Source organism: Hakea prostrata, chromosome 9 (genome assembly GCF_041222555.1).
Source record: "Hakea prostrata isolate BN-2017 chromosome 9, UWA_Hpros_2, whole genome shotgun sequence".
NCBI classification, from domain to species: Eukaryota; Viridiplantae; Streptophyta; class Magnoliopsida; order Proteales; family Proteaceae; genus Hakea; species Hakea prostrata.
In genome coordinates, this window is record NC_142608.1 from 31,615,904 (window position 1) to 31,626,462 (window position 10,559).

General features: G+C 39.6%; 1 protein-coding gene across 2 annotated transcripts; it reads right to left on the bottom strand.

Annotated features, from left to right (window-relative positions):
* Positions 1-1,180: 1,180 nt before the first annotated feature.
* LOC149005116 (uncharacterized) lies at positions 1,181-10,135 on the bottom strand. 2 transcript variants are annotated; one of them, XR_016175636.1, is made up of 3 exons: positions 9,920-10,135; positions 8,033-9,564; positions 1,181-1,677 (listed from the first exon to the last, which is right to left on the bottom strand). XR_016175636.1 is itself a non-coding variant. In XM_089169124.1 (2 exons), the coding sequence occupies exon 2, from the start codon at positions 9,317-9,319 to the stop codon at positions 8,261-8,263; it is 1,059 nt and encodes a 352-aa protein (XP_089025250.1). In that variant the 5' UTR covers positions 9,320-9,564; positions 9,920-10,135; the 3' UTR covers positions 7,637-8,260. The 2 variants fall into 2 exon arrangements, 1 of the variants encoding a protein (XP_089025250.1); XM_089169124.1 differs by lacking the exon at positions 1,181-1,677 and having other exon boundaries at positions 7,637-9,564.
* Between the last annotated feature and the right edge of the window lie 424 nt (positions 10,136-10,559).

Genomic DNA, 10,559 nt, shown 5'->3' on the forward strand with positions numbered 1-10,559 from the left:
TATATTATCCTGTACCGATGGAGGATATACGCTGGAAGATGGATTGGTTTCCCATGAAAGAGCCTTCTCATATGAAGAAGATGTGGCACCGGCAATGGAAAATGGAGATAGCCTGTGCGGGAGCTCCTGCGAGTGCTTGGAATGCGCTTAGAGCACCCATTGATGGGCGGAGGAGACAGGTTGCCAGGCCATTTTCCCATCATATGGAGAAGAACTGGAGAACCCCTTTTCTTAAAATACATGAAAAACATTATCTAGCTTTAGAGAAAGAAACTGGAAAGAAGATCATTTAATTCTTTTTTTATTTGCTTCCGCTGAACTCATATTCTTTTTGATCATTTATTTCCTTCCTTGATTATTTTATTGGAGTATTTGGACTCCTGTAATTCTTTTGTTTAATTATGGAACTTATTCTTGCTTATGATTATCTTTACTTGCATTTATTATTATTGATGGACAAAAACCATGGATCCTGTGACGGATCACTCCCATGGGTTGTCGGGCCGGTAACCGAGACTGACGGGTGGCGTGTGACAGTTATCTTTGGAAGGTCCTAGGAAGACATGTTAGACCTCTCCCTTAGTGTAGATCCAAAGACCCGAAGTGAAGGAAGATGATTTTGTGGGACATCTCAGTTGAAGACATGGTGTTTGACCCAAAATCCATGGAGATTGATGATGGAGTTCCCTTTTCGAAACCTTATCTGTTTTGGAGTTGAACTGCATCTTGATGTTTACGAGCTTGGTTGATGGACTTGAGGCCTAGTTGGACATTTTTTGGAAGGTCCCTCTATGCTAGGAAAGTTGCTTGTTGAGTTGGGAGAAGCCCCATCGAAAATTTTGAAGTTTAGAACTATTTTGGAGCAAGCTGCCCAGGCAGGGGCAATTTGGTAAAACTCTATTCTTTTTAGGGTTTTGAAGCTCTATTTATTGGAATTTTGTGGTGATCAACCCCATTATATTCCTAAGCCTCTGGAGAACGTGGAAAGGACCTTAAAACCTCCTCTTCGAAGCCAAGGAAGATCCCCAAGCATCTGTTAGAGTTTCTCCGTCGAATCTTCTTCTACAAGGTTTGTCACATCCACCCAGCCGGTACCCCATTTGGAATACCCGGGATGTGATACACAGTCCAAGGATCAATGATCTGAGGTCCATGCCTCCCATATACACGGTAACATAATCATGAACAGTAATAATCAATGGTAAAAACAGTTAATACTAAGTAGCATAAATAAGATAAGATTAAATAAATCAGACCACGGAAGACAATAACATTAAAGTATAAACATAATCATAAGGGTGAGAGAAGGTATGATAACCACTCTCTCAGAGCAGCGGAAAAGAAGTGTGATAACGTTAAATACAAGTCCAAATGTCACAAGAAAATCCCAAAGATAAGTTAGTTACAAGATCCAAGGTTCCATAAATACACCAGGGGAATGGGGCACTATGCTAGGGTTTCTTCTATACTTATGGTAGTCTCCTCAACAGTACGGATGAAGTAAACCCAACGCTACCGCTCCCGTACAACTGTGGGGCTAACCCTGGTGCGGATAGTAATCCTCCTCGGCTCCAATATACGGATCCTCACCGACGCCACTACCCGGAGGGTAGTATGTGTAATCATAGTCCGCCTCATAGGAGGTGCCATCATAATCTTCGGTACCTGGAATATAATCTAAAACATTTGCACAAAAGAAATGAGTTCGAAGAACTCAGCAAGGAAGTTATCCCATAATTAGAAATCATACACATTCAGAACATATTATAATGCAATGCGATATGGAACATATGATGCAAATATGAGTCTAACTCTATGAATGCTAGTCTCTAGGGTAGACATGCTTTAAGTCATAGCACCGTACTTCTCTGGGCCATCAGTCACTCTCCCATTTCCATATCTTGGGAATACCCGGGGAAGATCGGTAAAGTCATCAAAAAGCCGTGGTAAGGGGATCGGTCACCGCTCTCTCACATCACCATTTGGTCAAGTACTGGCACATGTCACAGTAAAGCCTAGCCCAGTGCAAGTCATCTACTCAATCGGTCAAGTCAGATTCAGATACGTCCATTCCTCGCCCCCGTCGATCCTTTCGGGTATCCTTCACACTAGAGTCAACGAAATCCCGGATTTCAGACTCATCAACCCTATTGGTCATCCACATATAGTAAACGGGAAGCTCTCACGTCCTCTCACGGATTGGTTACCGGTCTTGAGCGCCCGTGAGCCCAAGTCTATCCATATACAACTCTACCAATAAATGGCCCATTTCAGGTATCCGTAGCATGGTTTATGTCCCCTACCGGATTAGTTACCGGCCTAGAGCGCCCATCCAACCATACACTACCAAGGGTTGTTTGGTCTCAATGCCCTTCCGATTCGGGTCTAACATGACAATGATGAACCTAGCCACACAACTAGACAGTCCTATGTATGTCATCCAATAACCCGAGAGAGTGTCGATAGGCACCATCGGAGAACATCCCATACTATTCCCTCCGATGCCCAAGGACAGGAGTGTCAGTAGGACACCCCCCAATCCCAAGTCATACGTAAACAATCACATATCCAATCTCATCATTTCTCATGCATCCAATGCATATTCATAATAGTAATTAAATCATGATATTGAAACGAATCATTATAAACATAAGCAATCAAAATGATAAGAGGACACAACAAGAGTATAAAGATTTAAATGTTATTGATCTAATACATATGTAACAGTCTTATAATGATTGAAAGAAAATAAGGGGTTCCATTCTTTAAACCATCCTTACCTTGGATGAATTGATGATGAATTGAGAATACCAAGAATAGTCCAATAGAATTGTTAAGGCCCTAAACAAACATCAATAATAAGTTAGAAAAGAAGTCGGGAAGATCGGATGTCATTTGGATCAAAATTGGCCACGGTTGCTGTCTACCAACATTTTGGTCGATGGTCTTTGGTCGATGGTATCGACCAAAAGGATCGACCAAAATTTCCTTCGAGACAAAAATGTGGATTTTGGGGGTTTTCATCCGAAATGAGTCTTCCGGTGTTCGGATCAATCTGAAACTTGGAGGCATACTTAACAACAGTAGTAGGACACTATAAATCAAGAAATTAACCTAATCCAATAGTCTAAATAAAAAGCCCCAATTTGAGCTATCAAGTTCAAGTGATAAACATCATGGCATGAGTTGGAATTGATTGCATTGATGAGGAATAGCATGTAATAGTTAGAGGAACTAATAGAAATTCGATTGAAATCATATGGCAATGTTAAACATGAACATAATACACTCTATAGCTCAGTTTGGTATCAAATGGCATGATGTTAATAGGTAAATCATGGAATACATATGCTAGGCATGAGATAGAAGCATAGCATCAATGAATAGCTAAGGAAATCATGGATTGAGCATGAGTAGACACTTGGAGTGGTGGTTGCAAGGTTGCAGCACCATTCCCAATGTCTCATCAGCAAGGTGACAATAGAAAAGAGTAGAAAATGGTAGGGTAGAGAGTGGAATGAGGAGTCATACCTTAGTGTGGAAGATGAAGACAAGAATCAATGATAAACTAAGTGTCTTTGATGAGGTACCCTTCACACTAACCAAGGAGCTGCTTTGGGAAGCTCTCCCCACGTTCTCAGGTGAGAAAATGATTGCAAATGGGCTCAAGGCTTGAGGTTATATTAAATAGAAAAGGAATATTCCATGGAATCATTAACTTGGCAAACTGGGATATTTTGGTCGATGGTATCGACCAAAATATTTTCAGCAAAAAATTAAGGTTTAGAACAGCAACTTCAAATAGGGATTTGAAAGGCTATACAAGGTCAATTTGAGTGAGGTTTTCTTCCACAATTCAATCAAGAAGTCTAGTTTCGGGGAATACCTTCGGATTGTGCATATGAGGCCATTTGGTACATCAACTATATTAATCTTCTCCGATGCGCAGACTTTCCTTAAACACTGACAATGCATTTAAGCAAGGGGTATCATTGTCAATGTCCATGGGCTCAATCTCCGAATCATGATCATCAATCAGAATGGTCCATAAATCTCTTCTTCCACCGCTTCGGGTCTTCGGACCTGAATACAACAGTGGATCCGGGTCGGGTCAGGGTCAAGGTTAGAATAGGGCTGGATATTACAGTAATAGTGTGATTTGATGGATGCTCAATACCGCTAACCACCCCGTGAGAGGACATAGATCATGCTATGGATCCCCTTAGGGGGCATTTATTGGTAGGGTTGCAAATAGCTAGACTTGGGCTCACGGGCAGCCCGAGACCGGGAGTCATATCCATGAGGGGACTTGAAAGCTTCCCATCTACTATTTGTGGATGACCAATAGGGTTGATGAGTCCGTAGTCCGAGTTGGTTGTAGCCATAGGATACGCTGACTCTAGTGTGAAGGATACGAAACAGAGTTGGTCGGTGCCATAGGGGAAGTATCCGGATCTGACTTGATACGACTGAGTAGATGACTTGCATTAGGTTAGGCTTTGTCGTGACATGCGCCAATACTTATACCAGTGGTGATGTGAGAGAGTGGTGACCTAATCCCCAACCATGGTTTCTAATGAGGACTTTACCCAATTACCCCGGCAAACCCAAGATATCATGTATGATTGAGGGGGAATGACAGACGACCTAAAGAAGCATGGTGCTATGGCTTAAAGCATGTCTACCTTAGAGACTAGCATACTCAGAGTTAGAATCATATTGCATTATTGTTTCATATCATCTTGCATCATATCGTGACTTGTATCGTATGATTTGTGTATTGTGGAACGATTCGCCTTGTTAAGTTCTTTTGAACTCATTCCTTTTGTGCATTTGTTTTTGTTAGACTTATCTGCAGGTACTGAAGACATTGATGGCTCCAACTACGAAGCGGAGCAGGATTCCTCATACTACAATGAAGGTCCTGGCCATTACGAAGGTTACGGTGAAGGTGCCGAGGGCGATTACCCTCCGTACTAGGATTAGCCCGACCTTGTTATAGGAGAGGCTGTCCTTGGTTTCTTTTGTGTATATATACGAGGACACCTTATACAAGATGGAGGAGACCCTAGCTTAGGCCATTTTTTGTCATTCTAGAAGTTGGACATGTTATATTAACTTTTATGGATTTACTCTTTGATACTGGGTTTGTAACTTAACTTAATTAACCACTTTCCGTTGCTACTGAGGGAGTGACTTCTGATCGCTCTCTCTTTCTTTTGAGATTACCTTTATATATACTTGATACCTTGTGAATTTCCGCACTCTGATTAGGTTATCTATTTCTTATCCATTTTGACCTAGTTATTACTTGCTTACAACATTGATTATATTGTTCGTGATTATGTTATCGTGTATGTGGGAGGCATGACCACTCGATCCTTGATCCTCGGGCTGTGGATCACATTCTCGGATATGCCAGATAGGGTACCGGCTCGGTGGATGTGACACCACGAGCTTGGTTTCACAGATTCAAAACATACCTACAAAGAGAAAGTTTCAAGCAAAGCATGGCAGATTCTTCCATGTTTACACGCAAAACCCAAGGTACAATGACAATATTGCTGTTATATGTAGATGATATAATATTGACAAGAGCCAATGAAGCTGCAATTTAAGAGGTTATTCAAAGCCTGAGCAAAGAATTTGCAATGACAAATTTGGGACACTTGCATTACTTCTTGGGAATTGAGGCTAATCGAAGTTCAGATGGTCTTTTACTCACTCAAAGTAACTACTCCATCGATTTATTTTAGTCTACAAGAATGGAGACTTCAAAGCCATGCACAACCCCAATTACAGTTGGAACAAAGTTATCATCAATAACAAGTTATCCCCTACCTGATCCAACACCATACAAACAATTAGTAGGAGCCTTACAATATCTGACAATCACTAGACCAGATATGTCCTATGCAGTCAATCAAGTGTGTCAATTTATGCAATCTCCCATAAAAGATCATCTTCAAGCAGCAAAACGTATTTTACGTTATGTCAAGCATACTATTGGTGTTGGTGTTCTCTTGAAACCAACCCAACTTTCTTTCATAGCTGCTTACACTGATGCAGATTGGGCAAGATATCCAGACACATACCGATCAACTAGTGGGTTTTGCACTTTTCTTAAGGATAATTTATCATCATAATCTTCTAAGAAACAACCTATTGTATCTAGATCAAGTACGGAAGCTAAGTACAAATCCCTTGCCGTCACAGCATCTGAGTTACTATGGCTTTCTTATATACTATGTGTTTCCAAGAGGAATGAAAATTTATTGTGATAATGTGTCTGCAACACAAAGCTACAAATCCAGTGCTATATACTCGCACAAAACATATAGAAGCGGACTATCATTTTGTCCGAGACTTGGTTTAGAACAACACCATAAAAGTGCATTTTGTTCGGTAAAATGATCAAATTGCAGATGTGTTTATTAAGGGCTTAACATCACAAGCTTTCTTCAAGCATAGAGACAAACTCTTGCACCTGCCAATGCAGAGTTTGAGGGGGGATGAAAGACCATAACAGATCTATAATGGTTTGAATTTGGTTTTTGAATTCAATTTGTGGATTCAAGTTTTTAAATTTGAATTCAAGTTTTTAATTTTGAATTCAAATTGAATATTGTAAACAAATCTTGTACAACAGCTATGTTTATTTAAAAATACATAAGACTTACCCATCAAGGTAAGCAACCTACTTATCAAAATTAGAGTTTTTCTTTGCATTCTTTCAGTAGAAAATCTAAACAAATAATCACATATCTCAAGTAAAAAAAAAAATTAAAATAAGAAAAATAAATCCACATAAGGAACTTAATCAGATAATATGATCGGACGAATAATAACCGGTAGAAAATGAGTACACCATATCCGCATTCTATTAGTAATCAGACAGATTGGAATACCGCTAAACGGATGCGCATACGAATTCAGAAGTGGATTTTGGTTATCCATTAATACCCCTAGCACTAACACATGATGATTTTCTATATTTTGCTCCACCCCTTTCTTTGTATTGGACCCTCGTTAGATTCTCTAGGTTGTAATCTTCCTTGTGGTTTCTCTCTATCTTAATCCATTATGCTTTTACTCAAAAAAAGAAAGAAAGAAAGAAAGAAAAAAAACAGTTCGGTTGCGGGTAACGAGAGTGTGTGCGTTTGTGGCATGCGCATGTGTGTTCATGTTATATACAAAGATAGCGGGGTTGGGGAGGGACGGGGCAGAAGAGAGGGACGGAGCTCCCATATCTAATCATCTAATAGCATATTCAAAAATTAAGTAAATCCTAACAATCAAATTGAAACTAAACAAGTATGAGACTCAAGTTCATCTTGCCTCGGTTTCTCCTCCTTTTGACTAAATGCAAAACCTAGATCCAGAAAGGAAGTTCGATATGTGTTGATATTTTCACATCCAGAATGGAAGTTCGATATCTGTTGATAAATTCACACTTGATTGAATGAAACGAGTCAGACATCATATCAGTAGGCTTACAATTTTATGGTCCTTTAGCAGTAGCTGAAGACTGATTCAGGTGCTTTATAATTTTAAAAGTACAAAAAGATGAGCTGCATTAATTGACTGAATATAATTTTACCCCTTTTTTTTTTTTTTTTTTTTTTTGGGGGGGGGGGGGGGGGAGGTAAATATATAGTTTTCCTTTGATTTAACAACAAAATATACAAACTAACTTTGCAGAAAACAAAACCTCTATAGACTTTCAGTACATGATCAGTTACAGAAAGGGTAAAGAAAAACAATCACATCCTCTCCTCCATGTAACAAATTCTAGCAACTAATTATAGCAAGACGAGTGACACCAAATGCCAGGGCAGGCCAAAAAAAAGGAAAGAGCCTACACATTCAGTCTATTGTATTAGGGATGGTATTTCCCTTGTCATTAATAAGACGTCAATGACCTAAGAGTTCAATCATACCATCAACTCACCGGTGTTAAAATTTCTGTACAGGACTAAGTGCAAGGAAACTTGGTCGACAGAACATAAAGGAAATGAAAAGGAACGCATACCTTAAGATTAGAGTTCCAACTCCCAAAGCAACATAGATGAATCAGACATGCGAATTTCATTTTGTTCGTTCCAAATATACATCCCTTCTTTCGACACACCACCAAGTGTTTGCTTTTTCAATGTATTTCACTTTCATACTGCTATTCATGACACATTCTATTGATTAGTAACCAGTGTATGCTTCAGTAAGACTTTGCAAAGGAGAATTTACATCTCTGAACCCCTTATCAATTCATGTGAGATTCAAACCAGTTAAAGATCTGCTCAGATTGTAAACTAGTCATCTCATGGAACGCAAATGCAAGATTCAGTTCCTCTTCGATATGATGGTCCACTTCAGGCAAATCTGGCAAAAGAGTTCCTGTCTCCTTGAGAGCTTCTTTCCATTTTGTTGCACGCCCATCTTTCTTCATATATCCATTCTGATCAATGAAACCCCTTTTGCGGAACAGATCAAATAACTTTACAGACAAGGCCTGATCAAGACCTTGGATTCTGTCAGCCAAGAAATTTGGGTACAAAGGGAACTCCATACATTTAATTTCTGCTACATCTATCCCTTTCTTCTGCAATCCTTCCAAATTTCCATTAATTATCCGTGACCTTGCATGATCTTTAGGCATGTGCACGAACAGGGTAGGAGGGTAGTCATCTGGTGTATCCGTTCCATAGAATAGTGCTTGTGCTATCATAATTGTAATACTATTGAATCTCATATCAGTGGCAAGCACCGAAACAAAATATCCACCAGATGAGGCTCCTAGAGCCACAAGAGGAAGTTTATCAAGCTTGTTTTTATCAACCCACCACTTGATAACCTCTTTTACAATTAGTCTTTCTTCCTCCTTACCAAGTGACCAGCACTCCCCTGCACTTGAAATGGTTATAACTGCAAATTTCCAAGCAAGAGCATGAAGAACAATAAGCCTTTCCTCAGGCAGACCGATGCAATTTGGACAGTTCGGGCTTCTATCCCAAAAGTTTACAGCTCTACCATTGCATCCATGAGCCAAAAACAGAACAGCTTTGGGAGACTCAGGTATCTGCCATATCACTTCAGTTCCATTCCTGAACTCCACAGTAGGGTGAAATTGAACAGATGATTGAAATCTATCCCATTTTGGATTCGAAGGATTGAATGAAGAACCGACTTGCTCTCTTTTGTTTCTTAGAAATAACCCAGATGCTACAAGGATTATAACGAAAGATATCATCAGAACCGCCACAGGGCGATTTTGCACACCAAGCCATTGCTTTGCTAATTTTTTTGCACGTCTCATTATCATTTGATGATATCAAATCAGTAAATCCGTTCGGCTAACTAGTTTCAAGTCAGGGTATAATAAGTCAATGGTTTGATAAAACATCAACTCCACCACCAGAACATGAGAAGATAGGTGCCGATCAGAAGTTGCACATAGTCACTGGTAACATGAAAATCTTACTTCTAAATTTAACCGTTCAAGGAGCACATATCTTCTGTAAAAATTCTAAAAAACAACATCAAATAACGAGGATAGTTTCATCGGATCTGCAATATCAAAATAAAAAGAAATTAGTCCGGGAGAAAGAACAAAAGTAACAACTGCCCAGAATACAGTCATGCAACATACCGAAAAAACCAATATTTTTTTAAAACCAAAATTTGCAAGTTTGGGTTCAGTCCATATAACGTTGGGTTCAGATCTGATTAGTACCCGCTACCGCACGAGTAGGGGAAAATTGCGAAAACGGTAACAGAGCAGTTCGAATTAAAACGTCAAATACCACACAAATTTCAGGAATTCATTAGAGATCTGTTCATGTGATGAGCATTCTAGTCTTCACCAACGAATTCGATTTGACCTTAGATAGAGATCTGAAGTTCTGAACTTGGAGAAACTGACCTGGAACCGAATAGGAAGCTCATCCAGGAGAGAGTTGAAATCCTTGCTGAGAAGGCATAAACGTTGTTGCTTGGAGGTGCGGAAATTTGATAGCCATAGATGAGAAATTACGTGAGGCAAACTAGTATTATCGTCCCGCCGAGAAACTTGTACGTCTCAAGACGGCGGTAGATCAAGCGTTGGGTTCGAAATTTATATTGCCTTTATTCGAGAATCTCTAGGAAGTTCTCCATTTTTATTTTTTCTTCAAACTGATAATTATATATTAAGGAGGATTACTATGTGATAAGGAGAAAATATAAAACGAACCCGGTTCAACCTTGGTTTGACCCTCGACCTCAGTAAGGATAAAAGGAATCGACTCTCTTCCGAGCGGGTTGAGTCCAAAAGATAACTTGCTGAAGAAGTAAAATAACTCAGTAACAAGCACGCCCTAATCCTCTACAATTGGAATGGACTAATCATTAAAGAGACGGGTAGCAGCATTTGCGCCTAGTGCTTATCGCTATTATATGGATAATTGCCATATAACGATCGTATTATCAAAGGAGTCATCTACTAGTCCAACCTAGTACGTGTTGTAACTAATATATCCGTTGACGGTTCATACCGGTCAAACTGATCTTAGTTGGGTTCGATT

Bases quoted from the DNA above. Each gene is read 5' to 3' on its own strand.
- LOC149005116 (XM_089169124.1), bottom strand. From the start codon at position 9,319: ATGATAATGAGACGTGCAAAAAAATTAGCAAAGCAATGGCTTGGTGTG.